The sequence below is a fragment of the Tachyglossus aculeatus genome, chromosome 3 (genome assembly GCF_015852505.1).
Source record: "Tachyglossus aculeatus isolate mTacAcu1 chromosome 3, mTacAcu1.pri, whole genome shotgun sequence".
NCBI classification, from domain to species: domain Eukaryota; kingdom Metazoa; phylum Chordata; class Mammalia; order Monotremata; family Tachyglossidae; genus Tachyglossus; species Tachyglossus aculeatus.
The window spans coordinates 86196989-86221270 of NC_052068.1; the positions used below are offsets into that span (position 1 = coordinate 86196989).

Here is a 24282-nt window from a genome sequence, read left to right on the forward strand (position 1 = left end):
GTGTCCAATATGATGATCTTTTATCTATTCCAGTGCTTATTACAGTGCCTGGCACAAAGTAAGTGCTTAACAAATACCACAAAAAAAGGATTGTAATAATGCAAGATCTTCATTTTGCCACTGTCTATTAGCAATAATTAGTTCAATGAGAAATAGTCCTATAGGACTTTGCCTGAATTTCCTAACACTGACTCTCTCCACCTTTATACCATGAATAAACATTTTAAGCCCTTGGCCTAGTGGGAAGAGCACAGGTTTGGGAGTCAGAGGAATTAGGTTTTTATCCCGGCTCTGCCATTTATCTGCTACGTGACCTTGGACAAGTCGCTTAACTTCTCTGGGCCTCAGTTTTCTCATCTGTAAAATGGGGATCCATTCCTGTTCATACTGTGAGCCCCATGTGGGACAGGGACTGCATCCAATGTGATTAACTTGTATCTACCTCAGTGCTTAGAAAAGTGGTTGGCACATAATGAGCACTTTACAAGTACCTTGATTTTTTTTTCTGAAAACTGACAATGCAAACCCATTTGTGAAAACAAGCTGAAGACCAAAGAGGCTTGGAGGTGTTTGATGGGAAGTGTCTTCTTACATCTTTCTTCCAGGATCTCAGTGTTTTCCCCAGCATTAAAATGGAGTCATTTAACTGAGCTCATTAGAGACCTCAGTGGGGAATGAAGAAGTGTTTTTACTGTCAGGCCAGAACAAAACCCAAAGCCCAGTGTAAGAAGGAATTTTATGCCTAAGGTCCTGGATCAGATCATAATTCTGCCCCTCCTCTCGTTCAACACCTAGGTATCCATTACTCTTTCCACCCAGCACTGAATGGTCATGATATCTTTACTTCGTAAAATCTATCCCTTTCCATTATTGCCATCTGTAGTAACTACGAAGGGCCTCCTGTGGAAATAGAAGTAGAATCACTGAGCAAGAACAAAACAAAAGCATTTAATCAAAATGCATAAGCGAAGCAGTGATGGCCAGCGTATTTCAGCAGTAAAATACCCATTTAATAGGGCCCATGGATGCCTTCTCCAAGGGGCTAAAGATGACAATCACCCCTGTGGTGTTTGGGCGGGTTTATGCTACTTGTAATGTGCTTACTATGTGTCAAACACTGTTCTGAGCACCAGGTTAGATGCAAGTTAACCCAGTCCCTGCCTCAAATAGGGTTCACAGTCTAAGTAGGAGGGAGAACAGTATTAAGTCCTCATTTTACATTTGAGGAAACTGAGGCAAGGGAAGCTAAGGGACTTGCCCAGGATCACAAAGCAGGCAATTGGCAGAGCTGGGCTTAAAACCCAAGTCCTTTGACAACCAGGGCTGTGCTCTTTCCACCAGGCCACTCTTCTTCTCCTTTGTGAACTGGATTTCCAGCCTTGCCTATCTCAAGTCTCCAAAAAGATCCCGCTCTAGACTGTAAGCCCGTAGTGGTCAAGGATTGTCTCTCTTTATTGCTGTATTGTACTTTCCAAGTGCTTAGTACAGTGCTCCGCACACAGTAAGCACTCAATAAATACGATCAAATTAATGAACCGAGAGTTTCCAATCAGGACCATAGAGACTTAAAACAGTGGCTTTCTGGCCTGTTTTTAGCCAGTCCCATCTCACCCCTACTCACCTCCCCTTACTCATCCCACACACACACACACACACACACACCATGGAAAGTTGGCACCTATGCCAGGACCCTGAAGGCTGGCAAGACTTGGGCTCTGCCAGCTCACATGGTTCTGAAGAGAGTCGATCCATGCCCGCGATCTCTGTGTGGGACTGAGGAGTGGTCAGGCTGGGGACTCTGGATGATTTGAAAGATAGGGATGGGTCACTGGGAGGGAAGCCGGTCTCTGCTGGGGAAGCGGGTGGAAGGCTCTTCCTGACTCATCTGTGCTCTCCTCTCCTCAGGCTGGCCGAGCACCTGCGGAAAACCAGGGCTGCCACCGTCCTGCAGAAGTATTACCGGATGCAGAGGATTTACCAGGCCTACCAGAGGATCCGCAACGCTGCCATCGTCATCCAGGCCTTCACCCGTGGCATGTTCGTGCGGAGAGCGTATCGCCAGGTACCGGACGGACCTCCACCCCAGCCGTGCTAGCCAGTGGCACCCAGTGGCCCCTGAGCCAAAGGGACTTGGACTGGGAAATACCTGACCAGATGGGAAATTGGAAAGAAAGAGAGTTGGACAGGCAAAGGAGATGAGTAGAGGGGAAAGTGGTCTCAGGTGAATCACAGTAAGAGGTTCGGATGGGTGGGTGAGATGGGATTTGCGATAGTTAATCACCTAAATGATCCAAAGTGATTTGGGAGGGAAAGTAGATGCAGGGAAAGCTGCGTTAGGTGCAGTGTGAGTTCAGCAGGCTAGGGTAGCTCAGCGAACACACCCGGTGCTTAGAACAGTGGCTGGCACATAGGTGGAAGCACATAGCAAATACATTAACAACATCTCTGGCAGATTGGCTAGCATGCTGAAAAGTGTCCAAAAGCGGAAACCAAACTGAGTGAACAGAGGCCTCTCTTCCTCCCGCAAAAGGCTGAATTAGATCTCCCTCGGCATGATAAATTATTTATTTATATTAATGTCTGCCTCTCCCCCTAGCCCGTAAGCTCTTTATAGGCAAAGAACATGTCTACCAACTCTGTTGTATTGTATTCTCCCAAGCACTTAGGACAGTGCTCTGTGCACAGTAAGTGCTCAATAAATACCATTGATTGTTGGTTCCCTGATTAATTGTTCCCTCTTCTCTTGCCAGGTCCTGTTGGAGCACAAGGCCACCATCGTTCAGAAATACTGCCGGGGCTGGATGGCCCGGAAGAGGTTCCGTCAGTTAAGGAATGCGGCTATTGTGATCCAGTGCTCTTTCAGGCGGCTGAAGGCCAGGCGGGAGCTGAAGGCCCTCAAGATAGAGGCCCGGTCCGCCCAGCACCTGAAGCGGCTCAATGTTGGGATGGAGAACAAGGTTGTCCAGCTGCAAAGGAAGATTGATGACCAGGTGAGTCCTGCACTAAGACTTTTTGGGTTTTTTTTTTAATTGTGCTTGAGAAGCACACACTATGCGCCGAGCACCGGTCTCAATGCTGTGATAGATACACGTTTATCAGTTTGAACGCAGTCCCTGTCCCACACGGGGCTCATAATCTAAATTGAAGGGAGAAGGATTTAATCCTCATTTTACAGATGAGGTAACAGGCACAGAAAAGTTAGTGACTTGGCCAGGGTCACCTAGCAAGCAATTAGAGGAGCCAGGATTAGAACCCAGGTCCTCTGACTCCCAGGCCTGTCCATGCTCTTTCCACTAAGCCACACTGCTTCTTGTGGCTTTTGACACCTGGAAGAGGTCATGAGTGAGAAGAAGAGGGAAATGGGCCTTAGTTAAAGGTGACATGTGGGAAGGGGAGAGACAAATGGATGTCACTTTGCTGTAGAAGTTGTGCTAGTCAATCAATCAATCAATCGTATTTATTGAGCACTTACTGTGTGCAGAGCACTGTACTAAGCGCTTGGGAAGTACAAGTTGGCAACATATAGAGACAGTCCCTACCTAGTCCTGAAGGAGCTATTGACCTGGGAACCCTTCCAGGTAGAAGGAATAAAGCAATCGCATTACACAAAACACAGAGAGGCAGTACATCCCAGGGATCAGAGCAGGAAATCCAGGATGGGAACTCCAGAGTTTAGACCTGAACTCTGCCCTGAGCACTGCTTTTATTTAACCTTAACCGTGGAAAGAGCACGGGCTTGGGAGTCCGAGGTCATGGGTTCTAATTCCGGATCTGCTACTTTTCAGCTGTGTGACTTTGGGAAGTCACTTAACTTCACTGTGCCTCAGTTACCTCATCTGTAAAATGGGGATTGACTGTGAGCCCCACATGGGACAACCTGATTACCTTGTATTCCCCCCACCAGCACTTAGAACAGTGCTTGGCACATAACAAATACCATTATTATTATTAACCTGATTCAGCCTCAGCTTACTCACCTCTACAGTGACCCCAAGCATGCATGGTTCCCCAGGTCAGGGTATTGGGGAAATTAAGTGGTTCAGGCATATTTCTCTATTTCTCTTTTCTCTATTTCTCATATTACTCTATTTATTTATTTATTTATTTTACTTGTACATATTTATTCTATTTTATTCTGTTAATATGTTTTGTTTTGTTCTCTGTCTCCCCCTTCTAGACTGTGAGCCCACTGTTGGGTAGGGACCGTCTCTATATGTTGCCAAATTGTACTTCCCAAGCGCTTAGTACAGTGCTCTACACACAGTAAGCACTCAATAAATACAATTGAATGAATGAGTGAATGAAATATTTCTAGAGGAGGGATGCTAATTTTGCACTTATCCATTGAATTTGGGCATAGATATAACCACTTCCATTGACTGCTAGATCCATCATATGATTCATTTTCTTAGTCTTCAGTCAGGATAATTATGTTTCTTGTTAAGCACTTACTATCTGCCAAGCACTGCTCTAAGCGCTGGGGTAGATGCAAGTTAATCAGGTTGGACACAGTCCCTGTCCCACATAAGGCTCACACTCTTAATCCCCATTTTACAGATGAGGTAACTGAGGCCCAAAGAAGTGAAGTAACTTGCCCAAGGACACACAGAAGACATGTGGCAGAGCCAGGATTAGAACCTAGGTCCTTTTGATTCCCAGGCCCATGCTCTACCCACTAAGCCACACTGCTTGTTGCTTTCTTCTCAGCTAGCAGACCCCAGTGTATGTGCAGTACTGAACTTGCCCAGTAAAAATATTAGTGGATATAATAATACCAATAATTGTGGTATTAAGTGCTTACTATGTGCCAAACTCTGAACTAAGCATGGGGTAGATAGAAGATAATCAGGTCTCACGTGGGGCTCACAGTCTAAGGAGGGAGAACAGGTACTGAATCCCCATTTTTCAGATGAGGGAACTCTGGCACAGAGAAGTTAATTGATTTGCTGAAGGTCGCACAGCAAATAAGTTGCAGAGCCAGGATTAAAACCCAGATCCTCTGACTCCCAGAGGATCCAGGAGCACATAAGCAATGTGTTCTGGTGGAAAGAGAACAGGCCTGGGAATCAAGAGGATTCCCAGGAGCCCAGGTTCTGATCTAGGCTGCACCACTTGTCTGCTGTATGACCTTTGGCAAGTCACTTAACTCCTCTGTGCCTCAATTTCTTCATCTATAAAATGGAGATTCAGTACCCGTCCTCCCACCTACTTAGACTGTGAGACACTTATGGGAAAGGAGCTGTGTCCCACCAGATTATCTGTATCCACCCTAGCACTTGGTACTGTGCTTGGCACATGGTAGGCATTTAGCAAAACTATTATTGACATGCTTAGTACAATGTTCTGCACACAGTAAGTGCTCAATAAATACAATTGAATGAATTATTATTATCATTATTCCAAGACCAGTACCTTCTAGACATTAGAAAAAAATGGCATAGGAAGGGAAACTTGCACATTAAATGACTTCCCCAGAGTTACTCAGCCTATCACTGGTTGAGCCAGAATTGCAATCCAAATTGACCCCCTCCCTTGGTGCTAATAACCATTAGCATATGTCTCTCTCTACCACAGTTGTAAGTACTGAGCACCCAATGTGCTTCATTGCACTAAGCACTTGGAAGGTACAGGATAAAGAAGAATAATAATTGTGGTATTTATTAAGCTCTTAAGGCACTATACTAAGCGCTGGGGTGGATATAAGCAAAGAAATGACTGTTTCCGTGACCATAGAATCTTATTAAGTGGATACACACATACAGCCACTTGTGGTTGGTAAATTGTTCAGGCTTTTGCAGCTGCCTCAAGATGCTCAGTCCAGCTTTTAAATGGCACAGATTTCACTGATTAACCCTCAAAGCACCAAAACAGAAAATATGCGGCTCATCGGCTGCTGAAACCCCTGTTTTCTCAGGAGTTACTGGGAAGGAACCCTGAAGTTCCAACCTTTAATCTCCTCATTTCCGTGGCTTGACACTCTGGCTTTTAAATTGATTCTGGAGGTTAAAAATAAATCAAGCACTCTGTGATCCATGTGGTTGAAAATCTAAGATAGGCAGAATTGAAAGGCCTATTTATGGCATGGCTTATTTTTAAAAGAGCATTCTGCTGAAACTTCCTGCTCCAGAACATCTGTAAGTGCTGCAGCATATTTTGGGAACTCATGGAAGAAGAGTGAGGGTAGGAGCAAATTTCTGAATTTAAACACCTGTTTTCCCAAACTGTATGTGATATTTTAAAAACCTCACCCAGCTAATTTCTCCATTAAGACCAATGTGCCTTGTAAGGATCCAGGGCTAAGGGTGAGCCACAGTTTCAAGGAGAAGCTCGTGCCAACAGCGTGTGGATCCCACAGAGCTGGCTGACCTTTTATATTTTTTGTGGTATTTGTTAAGCGCTTACTATGTGCCAAACTGGACACCGTCCAGGTCCCGGATGATGCTCACAGTCTTAATCCCCATTTTACAGATGAGAAAACTGAGGTCCAGAGAAGTGAAGTGACTTGCACAAGCTTACACAACAAAACAAGTGGTGGAGCTGGGATTAGAACCCAGGTCCTTCTGTCTCCCAGGCCTGTGCTCTGATAGAGCCATGTTGCTTCTCTGGCATTGGCTTCTCATTGGCATGCAGATGCCCTTGCAGTCAACAAACATTGGTGATAGTGGCCTTTCTCCTTCAAAGAGGGTGCGTTAACAATTCAGGGGTGAAGGCATTGGGGAGAGACTCCATCTCACTTGAATCATCAATAAATGGTATTTAGTGAGCGCTTACTGTCGCTTGGGAAAGTTCAATAGAGCATACTCAAGTGCAGCTCTCAAAGAGATTAAAATCTTGCAGGGGAGACAGACACTAAAATAAATTATAGGTAGGGAAGCAACTAACTATCAGTACATGAATGCTGTAGATGCAAAACGTGGGATGAGGATAGGGGATGGTGCATAGGTGACACAGGAGGGAGAGAAATAGGACTTCTACACTATGAGCCCCCTGTTGGGTAGGGACCGTCTCTATACGTTGCCAACTTGTACTTCCCAAGCGCTTAGTACAGTGCTCTGCACACAGTAAGCGCTCAATAAATACGATTGAGTGAATGAATGAATGATTGGTGGATGAGGGCTTAGTCGGGGATGTTTCCTGGAGAAGATGTGTTTTTTTGCAGCTAAAGTTAGCCTTTGAAAGGTGAAGTGATTTCCTCTTTTCTCCAGAATCTAGAGGAAAGTTGAGTGCATAACACACTTGGGAGGTGCAGTGGTTAGGGTGATGGTGACCAAAAGAGAAGTATAAGGGGATGAGCCAAAGGAGGCCTAAGTCAAGCCCAGCAAGTGGGTCAGAGTATAGCACGGCCCCTGCGTCTTTGGGATCCTGCGAAGGTTTTGCTGCTTCGAAGATCCGGTTATTGTCCTGGGGTCTTCCATAGCCCTCCCTCCAGTCCTGCCTCTTTTCCGGGGACAAACCACCACTTGCACTTGCTTTTAGTGCAGTAGTGGAAAAGGGGCAGGGATTTCAGATGGGAGGTGAGTACTGGGAGGGGCTGGGCTTCAAAGGGCTAATAGGTCAGCCACCATTTGGAGTTTCTTTCAGCCCTGAGTGGGATTCAGTGAGAGCTAGGGCTGAGCGAGGCTGAGGGTCCAGCTCAGACCACTCTGGGAAAGACCATCCCTGTCACCCCCGTGATACCTGTGGTGCTCTAAGCTGTGACCTGGGAAAGTGATGTGGGCAAGTCCCACATCTAGGGAGCCAGAGCCAGGGGAGTGCAAACAGCAGCTCTTGAGCACCATCAATTAGCTGCCCTTCTAGGATAATGTAGGTCCTGTGTATTGAACACCACAGTTAACTGCCATTCTAGAGCTAATGTAGGCCCCGCCTCGTGAATGCCTTCAGTTATCTGCCATTCCTAGACTAGAGGTCTTTAGCCCCGACCCTTGCCCCCCCAAGTTCTCATCAGTCCCTCCCGAGGTAGAAGTGGGAGCAGTGATAGTTCTTGTGGAGAACTTGCTTTATGCCGAGCACTGGGTATGTTTTGTTCGTTTTTGTTTGGTATTTGTTGTGGAGAACTTGCTTTATGCCGAGTACTGGGTATGTTTTGTTTGTTTTTGTTTGGTATTTGTTAAGCGCTTCCTATGTGCCAAGCACTGTTCTAAGCGCTGGGGTAGATACAGGGTAATCAGGTTGTCCCATGTGGGGCTCACAATTTTAATCCCCATTTTACAGATGAGGTAACTGAGGCACAGAGAAGTTAAGTGACTTGCCCAAGGTCACACAAGCAGGCAAGTGGTGGAGGCGGGATTAGAACCCATGTCCTCTTGACTCCCAAGCCCGGGCTCTTTCCATTAAGCTATGCTGTTTCCCTCACTGGGATGAGTGCAAAGGCACCCAAGCCCTGTCTCACAAAGGACCCACCACCTGCCCACAGACAAAGGGCAACCTCTCCTTCTCAGGACTCTCCATTTGCAAATAGGATCGACTTGAGGAGCTAAAGGACTCTTAGTAGAGGAAATAAATCTTTTAACGTATTAGGAACACATTACTAACCAGCCGAGCAGAGCCACCATTGTTTGAGTAGTAGTGGTAGTAGTAATAGTAGAGATTAAGGGGTTACCGTGTGTGGAGCACTGTGTTAGAGAAGCAGCATTGCTTAGTGGAAAGAGCTTGGGCTTGGGAGTCAGAGGTTGTGGGTTCTAATCCCGGCTCCGCCACTTGTCAGCTGTGTGACTTTGGGCAAGTCACTTAACTTCTTTGTGCCTCAGTTACCTCATCTGTAAAATGGGGATCAAAAATAATAATAATAATGGTATTTGTTAAGTGCTTACTATGTGACAAGCACTATTCTAAGCACTGAGGTAGATACAGGGTAATCAGGTTGTCCCACGTAGGGCTCACAGTCTTAATCCCCATTTTACAGATGAGGGAATTGAGGGACAGAGAAGTTAAGTGACTTGCCCAAAGTCATGTAGCTGACAATTGGCGAAGTCAGGATTAGAACCCACAACCTCTGACTCCTAAACCCTTGCTCTTTCCACTAAGCACACTGCTGTTTCTCTTAAGACTGTGAACCCCACCTGGGACAACCTAATAACCTTGTTTCTCAGGGCTTAGAACAGTGTTTGGCACAGAGTAAGTGCTTAACAAATACCATCATCATTATTATTATTATTATTATTATTATTATTATTTTTACTAAATTCTGTGAAAGCACACATGGGTGGGAAGTAGACACACTCCCTGTCCCTTGCCGGGGAGGGTCACAATCTAAAATTATAAGGTGGGAGAGGGGACTTGCGACAGGCACTTATGGAGAGATGAAATAAAATATTAAACATAAATGACAAGGACACACAAAATAAAAACCAGAAGCAGCTCAGAGTCCAGTCGTGTCAACTGCAGGCACAGTGACCGCTCCATTAGCAGCAGCAGCCTCTGCCATCACCTCCACTGTCCTCTCCAGGTTCTAAGATTAGTGGAGGCCGCTGCTTTTGTCTTTCTAGTCAGGAAATGCAAGGCAGGTCTGAAGGAGCCCACAGTCTGAAGGAGCGCACGGATTCTCGTTTCACTCCATGCAGTCTGGGTCCAAGGATGTTGTTATACTGTATATATGTATATATGTTTGTACATATTTATTACTCTATTTATTTATTTATTTTACTTGTACATATCTATTCTATTTATTTTATTTTGTTAGTATGTTTGGTTTTGTTCTCTGTCTCCCCCTTTTAGACTGTGAGCCCACTGTTGGGTAGGGACTGTCTCTATATGTTGCCAGTTTGTACTTCCCAAGCGCTTAGTACAGTGCTCTGCACATAGTAAGCGCTCAATAAATACGATTGATGATGATGATGAAGGATGTTAAAGAGACAGCAAGCAGGCTTCGAGGAGGATTCTAGTGGCACCTTATTGGAGACAGAAGTTGGGGCCTTGGTCTTTATGTGTCTTTATGTGTCTTTGTCTTTATGTGACAGAGTGAAATCCTTGCAGAAACCTGAAACCCAGCCCACAGCAGACACTCAGTTCTTAAATACTTGGTACAGTGCTCTGCACACAGTAAACACTCAGTAAATACCATTGATTGACTGAATCCATATTCTGGTCGAGGAAGGGGAGCTTGGCTCCAAGGGCTAATCAATCAGTCAATCAGTTGTATTTGAATGAGTTTACTCATTCATTTGAACTCATTTGAATGAGTTTACTGTGTGCAAGGCACTGTACTAAGCGCTCGGGAGAGCATAACACAAAGATATAACATGCATTCCCTGCCCACAGTAGCTTAGAGAACTTATTCATTCATTCATTCATTCAATCGTATTTATTGAGCACTTGTGTGCAGAGCACTGTCCTGAGCTTGGAAAGTACAATTGGGCAACAGAGAGACAATCCCTACCCAGCAACAGGCTCACAGTCTAGAAGGAGGCTTAGGTAATTTGCCCTAGGTCCCACAGAAGCAACACGGCCTAGTAGGGGGAGCGCAGGCTTGGGAGTCAGAAGGACATGAGTTCTAATCCCGGCTCCACCACTCGTCAGCTGCTCAAACAACCAGCAAGCCCAGTGCCGTGTGTACCCGAGTTCTTTAAGACCCCACGGGGCTGCAGGCCTATAGATTCTGATGCCTTGGGCTCAGGCTGCATTAAGCACGCAAGCAAAGGGGAAAGCCTCCCAGATTAATCCTCAGCTCGTAGATTTACTGTCATTCAAGAGATTATGCTTTAGTTAGACCAGGCTTTCTGCTGACAGATTCATTACAGTCTTACTCACTTGTCTTTATCTGATGCTGAGAAAGTCCTTCCAAGAGAAAAGAGTCAGGAAAATGTTTTTCTGGAGGGGTAGTGCAAAGGTTTATCAGCTAGGAGTTAGGAGTTGAAAAGTTTGGCCCCAGTGCCCGGCAATTTCCCCCACCTCGTGCTAAACGTCATCAAGTGTTTATCCTGTCCTCTAGCCTATAGGATACTGCAAGCAAAGTCACTGACCCTAGGCAGTCTTCCTTCAAGACTTGCCTTATTAATAATAATGATAATAATAATTGTGGTACTAAGTGCTTACTATATGCCAAGCACTGTACTAAGGACTGGGGTAGATACAAGATAATTAAGTCCCACGTGGGGCTCACGGTGTAACTAGGAAGAAGGGGTATTGAATCCCCATTTTACAGATGAAGAAACTGAGGCACAGGGAAGTTAAGTGACTTGCCTAAGGTCACACACAGACAAGTGGCATAGCTGGGATTAGGCCGTTGTTTGGTAGGGATTGTCTCTGCTGCCAAATTGTACTTTCCAAGGGCTTGGTATAGTGCTCTGCACACAGTAAGCACTCAATAAATGCAATTGAATGAATGAATGAATGAACTGGACCTAGGTCCTCTGACTCTCGGGCCCACGCTCCTTCCAGTAGGCCACACTGCTTCTCTTGACCATTTCCTTTTGTTTTCTTCTTTCCGAATTCCAGTCCCAGGTTGAGCTTCTGCCTGGCTGGAAAAACGTGCGCTGAACCAGAGCTCCATTTGTTTTCACCCCCACCCCATCCCACCCTTCTTTATGGGTTTTTGCCACAAAGAGAACCAGTGTGTGGATGGATGCTGAGAGCTGGATCCCTACCATCCACTTGGGCATGTCCTCTCCCCCCAGAAGAGTGCCCACAGGCCGTCATCCAAGCCCACGCACCAAATGGCCGGGGTTGAGGGAGGGTCAATTCACTTTCAAGCAGAACCAGTTAGGATTAAAACTGGCCTTAGGAGCAGGAGTGACCGCTGGATAGGGGTGGGGAATATCAATCAATCAGTGGTATTTAGTAAGCACTTTCTATGTGCAGAGCACTGTATTAAGCACTTGAGAGTGCAGTAGAACAGAATTGGTAGACATGTTCCCTGCCCACAACAAGTTTAGAGTATCAGGCTGTAACTTGCAGGCTTTTGTGGTGATGGAAAGCCCTAACTTTCCTTTGGCCGTGAATGTCTCCTCCACGTCAGGCTCCCATTGTATGTCCAATGCTGCTTGTACCAGGCTTTGTCAGTTAACTCTCCTCCAGCTTTCTTGCCCCAGGCTGGCTTGTTTTTCATGCCTCTGCCAATTAAGAGGGAGAGGTGATTGGGGCCAGGTGGTGGCTGGCAGGTAATGGGGAAGAAAACCCAGACCTTGCCCCAGGTAGAGCTTGAAGCCTGAAGGGCCTCTTTGTCTGTCTGCCTGTTCTTAAGTTGCAGCCCATTATATAAGGGGGCAGAAGGGCCAGGCGTGAAAGAGTGGAGAAATGTGAAAAGCAAAGGGTGGTGGCCCCAGGGCACTGAAGAACTCTGTTCACTTGGAAACTGTGACCAGAGCTATACAATCGATCATATTTATTGAGCGCTTACTGTATGCAGAGCACTGTATTAAGCACTTGGGAAAGTACAGTATAGCAGACACATTCCCCCTTTTAGACTGTGAGCCCACTGTTGGGTAGGGACTGTCTCTAAATGTTGCCAACTTGTACTTCCCAAGCGCTTAATACAGTGCTCTGCACACAGTAAGCGCTCAATAAATGCAATTAATTGATTGATTCCTTGCCCATGTTTTTGCTGCCTTCCATTAGAAAACAACTGCCTTTTCCTCCCTTCTTCCTGAGGAGCTAAGTGATCTTGTGGCTCTATTGGAGTTGTTGGAATTGGTTTTTTTCCCTCTTTGTATTTTGCTAGATTTTGTGCATAAGCTTCATTGGCAAGACTGGGAAAAAAAATCAGCACAAATAGTAATTTTGATTCTTCTTGCAGCTTTTGTACCTCCATCCAGCCCGTATAACTCTTTTCTCTTTCTCTCTCTCACCTCCCCAATGGCTCGATGGTTTCTCCTTCTAGAACAAAGAGTTCAAGACTCTGAACGAGCAGCTTTCCACCGTGACCTCCGCCCACACTGTAGAGGTGGAGAAGCTGAAGAAGGAGCTGGCCCGCTACCAGCAGAGCCAGGGAGGGGACGACAGCCAGCGCCTCAGTCTGCAAGAGGAGATCGAGACCCTCAAGGTGGAGCTCGGGAAAGCCCACTCGGAGAAGAAGGTCCTAGAGGATGTCCACGCCCAAGAGAAGGATGAACTGAGAAAGGTAGGCCCCTGGCCACTGCAGCCAGAAGGAGTAGAGCATTCCAGTACCACCAGAAAATCCAGGATCCTCCCAGAATCCTTTGTCCCCATCTATCGTTCAGGCAATAGTGTTTACTGAGCACCACTGGGAGTGGAGCACTGTTCTTGTAGCCTAACAGCAAGCAGTCTGATGCCTGCTTATTAAATTCCCAAGCACTTGAGAGGGCTTAGAATCAAAGGCCAAAAGAAATCTAACACTTCTTTCTGCCACCTGACGCACCCCCTCTTAGCCCCACTCTGAGTTGCAACAATGCCCTCATCTGTGCCCTGATACCACTTGAATTCCTGTTGGGATTACGGGACTGGCTGGGGTGGGGGGCAAAGGGGGTGTCTTAACACGGGCTGGTCCCCAGAGACACTATTTGGGATCTTGGTTTCATCAGATGGAAGGAGGGGAAAGGACTCCCAGTTTCTGATTCCTCATCCCTCCCTCCTGTTTTTCTACTCTTTTCCCCTCTCAATGTGTTTATGGGAAAGTACACTGAATAAATAACATGGCTCGTGTTGTGCGCCTGTTATAGAACCATGGGGCTGTGAGCCACTTTGGATTGCATTTGTAGCCAGGTTTGTTTTTTTCCTCTGTGGATTCCTGAAGTTAGCAGGATGGAGTTAACAACTGCCAACAGAAGTGTGAGAAGCAGTGTGGTCTAGGGGAAAGAACACAGGCCTGAGAATCAGAGGACCGGGGTTGTAATCCCAGCTCTGCACTTGCCAGCTGTATGATCTTGGGAAAGTCATTTAACTTCTCTTTGCCTCAATTACCTCAACTGCAAAATGGGCTTCAATATCTGTTCTCCCTCCTATATAGACTGTGAGCCCCATGTGGAACAGGAACTGTTTTTGACCTGATTAACTTGATTCTGCCTTATTGCTTAGAGCAGTGCTTGACAAATAGTAAGTGCTTAACAACTACCATTTAAAACAAAAAACCCTCCACGCACAGCCTACACACACACTTAGAACAGCTTCTGGCACATAGTAAGTGCTTAACAGATACCATAGAAAAATAGAACCTGAAACAAATGAGGAGGGGCCTGAAAGAAATGAGTTAAAATCAATGCATTCATCTCCACTTTTTTTTTTCTTTTGTGGAGTTTGGGGGATCTCTTTTGCTGTTGACGATCTTGTTGGGTTTTAGTAGAAATCAGTCCTGGGAGCTGGGGCCTCTGGAAGCAATTGCTGCAGGCAGACCCTTCAATCAAGGTATTTATTAAGTACTTATTGTGTGCAGAGCACTGTACTAAACTCTTGGGAAAATGCAATTAAATAGAGGTGGTAGAAATGATCCTTGCCTTCAAGGAGCTTACATCCTAGTTTGAGAGACAGTTATTCAAATAAATTACAGATAGGGGAAGTGGCATTCATTCAGTTGTATTTATTGAGCACTGACTGTGTGCAGAGCACTTTACTAAGAGCTTGGGAAGAACAAATTGGCAACATATAGAGATGGTCCCTACCCAAAAATGGACTCAAAGTCTAGAATGGGGAGACAGACAACAAAACAATACAAGTAGACAGGTGTCAATACCATCAGAATAAATAGAATTATAGCTATATACACATCATTAATAAAATAGATTAATATATACAAATATACACAAGTGCTGTGGGGGGGGGGGGTAGGGCAGAGGAAGGGAGTGGGGGAGAGGGGGAGGAGAGGAGGAGAGGAGAAGGCGGGGGCTCAATCTGGGAAGATCTCCTGGAGGAGGTGAGCTCTCAGTAGGGCTTTGAAGGGAGGAAGAGGGCTAATTTGGTGAGTATCAATCAACAGTGTTTATCAAGTGCTTCCTGGTTGCAGATCTCTGTACTAAGTGATTGGGAGAATACAATACAGCAGAGTTGGTAAGCATGTTCTTTACCCTCAAGGAGCTTACAGTCTAGAGAAGATGTCCATATGTGCTGATGAGCTGAGGGGGCAGTTGGATGAGTATCAGAGTGCTTAAGGGGTACAGACCAAAGTGCTTAGATAATGCAGAAGGGAAAGTAAAGTTCTCCTCACTTAATAGTCTGGAGAGTGAATGAATCCTGCTTATGGATGGAAGGATGTGGCATTGGTAAAGGAGACCTTCCCTGTCTAAGCCCACTTTTTTATGGTATTTGTTAAGCATTTACTATGTGCCAGGCACTATCTAAGCCCTGGGGTAGATACAACCTAATCAGGTTGGACACAATCCATGTCCCACATGGGGTTCACAATCTAAATATCCATTTAACTGAAGAGGTAACTGAGGCCCAGAGAAGTGAAGTGACTAGCCCAAGGTCACACAGCAGATAAGTGGCAGAGATGGAATTAGGACCCAGGTGCTTCTGATTCCCAGGCATGTGCTCTATCGACTAGGCCATGCTGCTTCCCCTTCCCACCCTTCCTCTCTGCATAGCCTATGTATTCTGACCTGTAGCCCTTAAGGCACTTGATATTTTATCCCACGCCTAGCCCCAACACACTTATGTACATAGCTGACACTCTGACATTTCCCCTCTCTGTAATTGATATTAACTTCTGTCTCCCTATCTAGACGGTAAGCTCCTTGAAGGCAGCCATCATGTCTCCAGCACTTAGTACAGTTCCGGCACTTAGTACAGGTCCTGGCACATAGTAAGCACTTGACAAATACCATAATTATTAATTATCATTATTATCAACTCTATTGAATAGTACTTTTCTGAGTGCTTAATACAAGAATGCATGGCATTCCTGGAAGTCAGAAGGTCATGGGTTCTAATCCCTGCTCCACCACATGTCTGCTGTGTGACTTTAAGTAAGTCACTTTATTTCTCTGGGCCACAGTCCCCTATAAAATGGGGATTAAGACTGTGATCCACACTTGGGACAAGGACTGTGTCCAACTTGATTAACTTTTATCTACCCCAGTGCTCAGTACAATGCCTGGCACATAGTAAGTGCTCAACATATACCATTAAAAAAAATATTTTGGACCGTGTCCAACCCGATTTGCTTGTATCACCCCGGTGCTTAGTAAGGTGCTTGGCACATAGTAAGCGCTTAACAAATAGCACAATTATTATTATTATTATCATCATGGTGACCAAGGAGGCAGGAAGTCCATTTAAAGTGAGGGCCAACAGGCAAGGACTTTTCATCTCCCAGGTCCAGTCCATGATGGGGGGAGGCTTCTGCCTCCCACTCATCCCCCTCTCCCCCCGACCAGCCTTTCCTTTAGGTGACCCTGTTTGTCCCTGGCTCTTCTGCGTTAGTTCCCTGTTCTCCCTGTCCACATGGAGAGATTCTGTCAAGGTCCACAGTAAGACAGGTTGAAACACAGGCTCTGCCTGTGACTTATTGGAAGTAGCATAGTGGGCCAACTAAAGGCCAACAAACCAGGGGATGCCCTGTGACACGGCTCAGCCTGAGTTGTAGCCCTGAGACCCTAACTAAACCACCTAGGACAAATGGCTGTCAGTAAGGTCTCCGGTGATGGAGATACCCTTCTCTGGAAACTGTTTCCCATGCTTCATCATCCTGAAAGTCATGAAGTTCTTCAGCACTTGCGTGCATATCCGTAATTTATTTTTATATCTGTCTCCCCCACTAGACAGTCGGCTCCTTTTGGGCAGGGAACATGTCTACCAACTCTGTTATATTGTTCTGTCCCAAGCGCTTAGTTATAGCACAGTAAGTGCTCAGTAAATAGATTGCTTCATTCTCTGTTTCCAGCCAAGATGTCTCCTGCTTTAATTTCAACCCATTCCTTCGTGAACACGGAATGCAGCTGGTCAGCAACCTCCTCAGAAAAATTAATCAAATTTATTGAGTGCTTACTATGTGCAGAACACTGCACTAAGCATTTGGGAGAGTACAGTACAACAAAAGTGAGAAACATGTTCCATGCCCACAAGGAGCTTTCAGTCTATAAGCCCTCTTGTACACAAGAGCATCTCTTAGTCACTCCTTTAACCCCATTTCTCTAGGCTAAGCAACTCCAATTCCTTTAACCTTTCCACTAAGGTCTTTCCATTTTCCAGCCCATCCATTATTTTTGTTACTCTTCTTTGGACCCTCTCAATCATTTGATCAGTGGTAATTACATGGGTACTGAGTGGGGAACAGGCTACCACATACTTGCAAGATAGACATTCCCTATCACCAGTGACCTTACAATCTTGTGGAGGAAACAGACATAAAGTATTTACAAATAGTGAGCGCGAGAGGAAGAATAAACTTGTACAGGAAGTAGTTCACATATGACAGGATGAAATAACTGAATGAACAATTGAATATAGAAGTGTACAAAGGTACTGAGGATAGGAATTAATTATATCGGTGCTAAGTGTGGCTGTGGGGGAGGTGGACCTAGGGTGTTGCGAATTTGTTGGGGAAGGCTTCTTGGAGAAGTTGGGATTTTGGGAGCTGTTCGTCAATGGGGAGAGCTATGGTACGATGGAATTGGGGATGAGAGATGGGGTTCCAGGCTAGGGGAATGGCAGAAACAAGGGACCAGAAGCAGAAGAAAAGAGGGTGAGGTGCTATAAAATAACAGGTGAAAAACGTAACAGTAATAGTTGTATTACTGCAGAGAAGCAGTGTGGCTCAGTGGAAAGAGCCCGGGCTTGGGAGCCAGAGGTTGTGGGTTCTAATCCCAGCTCTGCTGCTTGTCAGCTGTATGACTTTGGGCAAGTCACTTAACTTCTCTGTGCCTCAGTTACCTCATCTGTAAAATGGGGATTAAGACTGCGAGCCCCACAAGGGGCAACCTGATCACCTTGTATCCCCCCCGCACATAAAATAGTGCTTCGCACCTAGTAAGTGCTTAAACAAATGCCATTATTATTATTATTATCAATATTAATTTATTTTTTATTATTTTATGGTATTTGTTAAGTACTTACTCTGTGCCTGGTATTGTTTTAAATGCTGGGGCAGGTACAAGCTAACCAGTTTGGACACAGTCCATGTCCCACGTGGGGCTCTCAGTGCCAATTTTACACTTGAGGTAACTGAGGCAGAGAGAAGTTAAGTGACTTTCCCAAGGTCACATAGCAGACAAGTAGCAAAGCCAAGATTAGAACCCCTGTCCTTCTGACTCCCAGCCCCGTGTTCTGTCTACTAGGCTACACTGCTTCTCTAAGTGTGAAAGTTAGGTACAGTCCCTGGCCCTCCAAGGACTCCCACTCCAGAAAATAAGGCAAGAAATAATAATGACCAACCCAATAGGAAAGATGAAACAATGTAAATTGAAACATGGAAGACAAAGCCGATCTGTAAGGTGGAATCAGCTGCTGGAGAGCCTGGCTGGTAGTGGTAAGGAGTGTTTGCTCGCTGGCAAGAGGTGGCAAGGGTCAGAGGTTTTGAAGGAGTGGAGAGTGATGTGCTGAGTGACCTTTCAGGAACATGGTCTATGCAACAGCATGGAATATGTACTGAAAAGGAGAGAGGGTGAAAGCAGGAAGACCAGAGAGGAAGCTAATACAGTAATCTCATAGCAATATATCAAGATCTAGGATCAGGGTAACAATAGTTTGGGTGGAGAGCATGGGACGGATCTGGGAAATCTTAAATTCTAATCCCGGCTCCGCCACTTATCAGCTGTGTGACTTTGGGCAAGTCACTTGACTTTCTGTGCCTGTTACCTCATCTGTAAAATGGGGATTAAGATGGTGAGCCCCATGTGGGACAGCCTGATTACCTCATATCTAGCCCAGCGCTTATAACAGTGCTTGTCACATAGTAAGCACCTAACAAATACCATTATTATTATTATGGAAGTATAGTAATAAATAGTATGGTCTGGGTTTAATGATAGGAAGAATAAATATAGTAGGAAGATAACTATTTTCAAGACTTTTATTCAAGTGGAAGCTAAAGTTTGGAGTAGGGTTTTTTCACTTTAAAAAAACCCTCCCTGTTACCAGAACTACAGCAGTCATTCATTCAGTCATGTTTATTGAGTGCTTACTGTGTGCACAGCAAATTCTTATACCGGTGTTATGTTGTGGTTTGTTGCCCCAGTAAGCACTGTAGAGGTAGATAGTTTAATTCATTTTTCAGGAGTATAAAATGGTGTTAAATGAATTTTAAAGCACAAAATGGCTTTCATTTATCACATACAGGTAAAGCACATTGACATTGCTTATCCTCAAGGCTTTCCATCATGCCTAAGGATTTTCAAGAGGGACACCTATTGGCTGCAGATATTTTTTTTTTTTTTCTCCTTGGATCCGTGATAGATCTTGGGCTGGTTTCCTTGAAAATCTGGAATATATCAAGTAACCGCATTTTCCACAGTCCGGGGTTACTTTGGATCAAGTTCCGTTTCTAAATTGAATATATTCTGTATAATCGTTCTCTGGGCAATTGGAAAAGTGGAGCTACTTCTCACCCAGTTCTTCAGAAAATCCTCTAGACTGTAAGCTCATTGAGGGCAGGGAACTTATCTTAAGCGTTTAGTACAGTGCTCTGCACACAGTAAGTGCTCAGTAAATACAATTGAATTGTACTCTCCTAAGCACTTAGAAGAATGCTCTGCACACAGTAAGCACTCAATAAATACAACAGATCGAAGTGAGAAGACCAAATTTTCCCCTAATGCCCCATTGATTTATGGCTCATTGTAGCAATCAATCATATTTACTGAGCACTTGCTATGTGTAGTGCACTGTACTAAGCTCTTGGGAGAGTACAATATGACAGAGTTGGTAGACACATTTCTTGCCCACAACGAGCTTAGAGTCTAGAGGAGTGGCAAACCTCAGCTTTGTCAGAGCCAAGCATTCATGTATCAGAAGGCAAGAAGCAGGAGTGGATTCAAAAACAACTTCTTAAACCTTTAAACCTGGCCCTCCCAAGAAGAAAAGTCCAAAGCCTTTGCTCAGAAGGGCTCCGGCGAGCCTCAAGTTGAGAATAAAAAGCCTCTTGGCTTTCCAGTCATGGGCGGGTGAGTCCAGTAGCCCACGCAGATTAGCGTGTATTCTGCTTTTTTTTTTATCATTAGCACTGTGTTAGGTTGGTATTGGTCTCAGTAAATTAGCTCGGGTCCAAAGGCACTTGTTCTAGAAGAAACTGGACTGGGCCTCAAAGGAATCAGACTCTACCAGGAGAATTTAAGTTGAGGTCAAATGTACTCCACCCTCTCTTCACTTCCCCCTTTCTTCTTGGTAGGGTGTTATGCTTGCTGCTGTCCGATGACCCTACTGTACCATAGGTGGAGTGTGGCAGTCCAAACTCCTGGATCAGCTCCAGGAGCGTCCTGTTTGCCAAGAGTTAGCGTTTGGGCTGCCATTGCTCTGAGGGAACTGAGCCTGCCTTTGGGGTGGCATCAGGCTCAGTTTTAGGGATAGTGGAGAGTCATGTTCAATCTGGGGGTGTCATCACGTCCCGGCCAGGCACGTTCCAGACAGGGGAGAGTCCAGAGGTGTGGGAAGGGGGTAATGTGCCACCTCACTCCACACCAGAGCGCTGCCTAGAGAGCCACAGCTGGGTCCCAGCTGCTCCTGTTTCTGGTTGCCAAGCCCCTCAGGGGGGTCTCTGAAGCTTCATCAAAATGAGTGGCTGTGAATTTTGAGGGGTTTTTTTTGTTTTATTATTATATCTGTTAAATGTTTACTCTGTTCCAGGCATTGTGTTAAGCCTGGGGTTGATACAAGCTAATTGGGTTGGACACAGGCAATGCCCTACAAGGGATTCCGAGTCTTAATCCCCATTATACAGATGAGGGAAACTGAAGCACAGAGAAGTTGTTACTTACCCGAGGTCACACATCGGACAAGTGGCTGAGCTGGAATCAGAACCCAGGTCCTTCTGACTTCCAGCCTGTGCTTTTTCCACTAGGCCATGCCACTTCTCTGTGTTCCTGAGAAGAAAGCAGTGACTCGCCTTCATTGTTGAATATATTCAACTTGTAGTGGCGGAAGCCCTATCCTAGCTTCCCTTTCCACACACAGTACCTCATCAGCCCCACTGACTTTCTTCTCCCTCCTTATTCCTCTGGTTAAATATTCAGTTTCAAGCCTGAACCAATGAAGCTGACTCAGCATCACGCTGGAGAAATGTTGTCCCATTTGTCTCACATGAACAGGAGGAAAACAACCTCTATTATCCTGTGGCATTGGAAGCAAAAAAGCCAATTTTAAAATTTTGCCTGTCGTTCAATTAACTCAAACTCCATAGACCCGAGAGAAATGGAGGTGCAGTGTGATTTCCCGGTCTGATCTTTCGGCCCGTCGTGGCTTTCCGGAAAAAGAGAAACCACCACAAAGGGGGATGTGGGGCTGGAAGAGGGGAAGGTAGAATTGGCATTTGCCCCAAATGAGTCTTCCTTGGACAGTTGCCAGGATATCGCTGATCTAATGGAGGAAGTATTTAATTTACCCAGCAGGGAGACAGTTTGTTCAGCTGTCCTTTGCCCCCTCCCTTCACCTCTGCCCAGCTACAGAAACTCTGGGAACCTGTAGCAGTAGTTTGCTTGTCTGGCTGGTTTTTCCCATCAATAAAAACCCTGCCCTGGCCTCTCTAGACCCTTTTTCTCAAAGACACTTCAGAGCCGCTAGGCAAAGCCCTAGGGGGTCCGCAGAAGCAGCATGGCTCAGTGGAAAGAGAACGGGCTTTGAAGTCAGAGGTCAGGGGTTCAAATCCCGGCTCTGCCAACTGTCAGCTGTGTGACTTTGGGCAAGCCACTTAACTTCTCTGGGCTTCAATTACTTCATCTGTGAAATGGGGATTAAGACTGTGAGCCCCCCATGGGACAACCTGATCACCTTGTAACTTCCCCCGCGCTTAGAACAGTGCTTTGCACATAGTAAGCGCTTAATAAATGTCATTATTATTAGAGAAGCAGCGTGGCTCAGTGGAAAGAGTACGGGCTTTGGAATCAGAGGTCATGGGTTCGAATTCCGACTCCACCACATGTCTGCTGTGTGACCTTGGGCAAGTCACTTAACTTCTCTGCGCCTCAGTCACCTCATCTGTAAAATGGGGATTAGGACTGTGAGCCCCACGTGGGACAACTTGATCACCTTGTATCCCCCAGCGCTTAGAACAGTGCTCTGCACATAGTAAGCGCTTAATAAATGCCATTATTATTATTATTATTATTACAGTGCAAGGATGCCAGGAGAGACCCAGAGGTGGCAGCCCAGGAAGCCGAAAGCTCACACAGACCCACACCACCTGCAGAAATGTAGCAGCCTCCAACACTGGCACCAGGGGTGGTTGTGGCCTTATTTGGTTTTGATTTTTCCCTCATTTAACTTCTCCTCAGGCCTCAGTCCACCAGACCCAGAATCTTTTAGTCCTTCCTCCTAGAATCCTCAATTTGCCAGCATCTTTCTGGAACTCAAGTGCCCTGAACTAATCATAGAATTCAGATCTGGCCTAAAGTTTAACTGGAGTTAGGAAAAGAGGACCTATCTCCTCAGTCTTGTGACACCAAAGTGCTCCCTCAAAGGCCTGCAAGAACAAACTTCGGTCTTTTGGCTGCCAGGTGTTTGGGGAAAGGCTTGGGTGAAGAGGGCCTGGGAGACCACTTGTGTCATTGGAACTGTTGCCTAATTCCCAACAGCTCAGCTATCGGTCAGTCAATTGGAGGTATTTATTGAGTGCTTACTGTGTGGAGAGCCTTTAACTGTACTGGTCTACTGCTGACTGACATGGGTCCTCTTGTGAGAAGCAACATGGCATAGTGGATAGAGCCCGGGCTTGGGAATCAGAAGGTTGTCGGTTCTAATCCCGGCTCTGCCACTTGTCTGCTGTGTAACCTTGGGCAAGTCACTTCACTTCTCTGTGCTTCAGTTATCTCCTCTGTAAAATGGGGGTTAAGACTGGGAGCCCATGTGGGACAACCTGACTACCTTATATCTACGCCAGCTCTTAGAACAGTGCTTGGCACATAGTACACACTTAACAACTACCATCATTATTATAATTATTACTTGCTGCTTTTCCTGAAGCCGGCCTGGTTCTAAATGGCCTGGGTTGGAGGGGTCCAGCACAGAGTAACCCCAGCCCTTACTCCCACCCTTCTTCACCAAAGAATGTGAGAAGAAAGAGCCCTATCCCTATTGGCAGAGGTCTGGGAAATGTGATCCGAGGTCCCACTGTCAGGAGGAATCTCAGGAGTCTCTTTGGGGCTGGGTCTCCCAGAGAGCTATGGAGCTAAAATAGGCCCGGGATCCACCCCAAGCTCCCAGGAACCATGGCTGATAGGATTCACCTATCCCCCTCACCTCACAGAGGAGTTTCAGGCCACACTGAGAAACAGTATGAGAAGCAGCGTGGCCCAGTGGATGAAACACAGGCCTGAGTTCAAATTTCAGCTCTGCCACTTGTCTGCTGTGTGACCTTAGGTAAGTCACTTTATTTCCCTGGGCCACAGTCCCCTATAAAATGGAGATTAAGACTGTGATCCGCACTTGGGACAAGGACTGTGTCCAACTTTTAACTTTTATCTACCCCAGTGCTCAGTACAATGCCTGGCATATAGTAAGTGCTCAACATATACCATTAAAAAAAAATATTGACCCTGTTGTCAAACCCTTTCGGTCTGTGGGTGGAAGTTACACCAAAATCTTTTGATTTCCAGATACTAAAACCTGCCTGGAGAAAGAATGGGAAAGGGGAAATTCATCAATCAATCCATTATTAATGTTTGCGTATAACTGTGTGCAGAACAGTTTATTAAACTCTTGGGAAAGTACAGTACGATAAAGTTGATGAACAAGATTCCTGCCTACAAGGAATTTACAGTCTTGAGAGTGTAAACTTTGGATTCCATGAAACTCAGTTTGGGTTTCTACTTTTCTAGCATTTCCGAGAGCATGAAACCAATCCCCAGTAATAATAATGATGATGGCATTTGTTAAGCGCTTACTATGTGCGAAGCACTATTCTAAGCTTGGGGGGGATACAAGGTGATCGGGTTGTCCCACATGGGGCTCTCACTTTTAATCCCCATTTTACAGATGAGGGGGCTGAGGCACAGAGAAGTGAAGTGACTTGTCCAAAGTCACACAGCTGACACGTTGCAGAGCCGGGATTAGAACCCATGACCTCTGACTCCCAAGCCCGGGCTTTTTCCACTGAGCAATGCTGCTTCTCAGGAATAAGCACTTACTGCATCTGCATGCACTGTGAACAGTATTATCCCTAAAAATACACCCTTTTCAAAGAACATCTGGCAGAAAGCACAAGTCTAGTGAGTGAAATTTTTCACAGGCCCGTATCTGTTTTTGTGGAGT

The 24282-nt window shown here is 45.7% G+C and overlaps 1 protein-coding gene across 1 annotated transcript in view; it reads left to right on the forward strand.

Moving 5' to 3' along the window:
- MYO5B (myosin VB) overlaps positions 1-24282 on the forward strand; it is a 382924-nt gene that overhangs the window by 298834 nt on the left and 59808 nt on the right. Inside the window, exons 20-22 of the mRNA XM_038743484.1 lie at positions 1906-2062; positions 2751-2990; positions 12815-13054. Coding sequence (XP_038599412.1) covers positions 1906-2062; positions 2751-2990; positions 12815-13054 — 637 coding nt within the window. The remainder of the gene's footprint in view (positions 1-1905; positions 2063-2750; positions 2991-12814; positions 13055-24282) is intronic.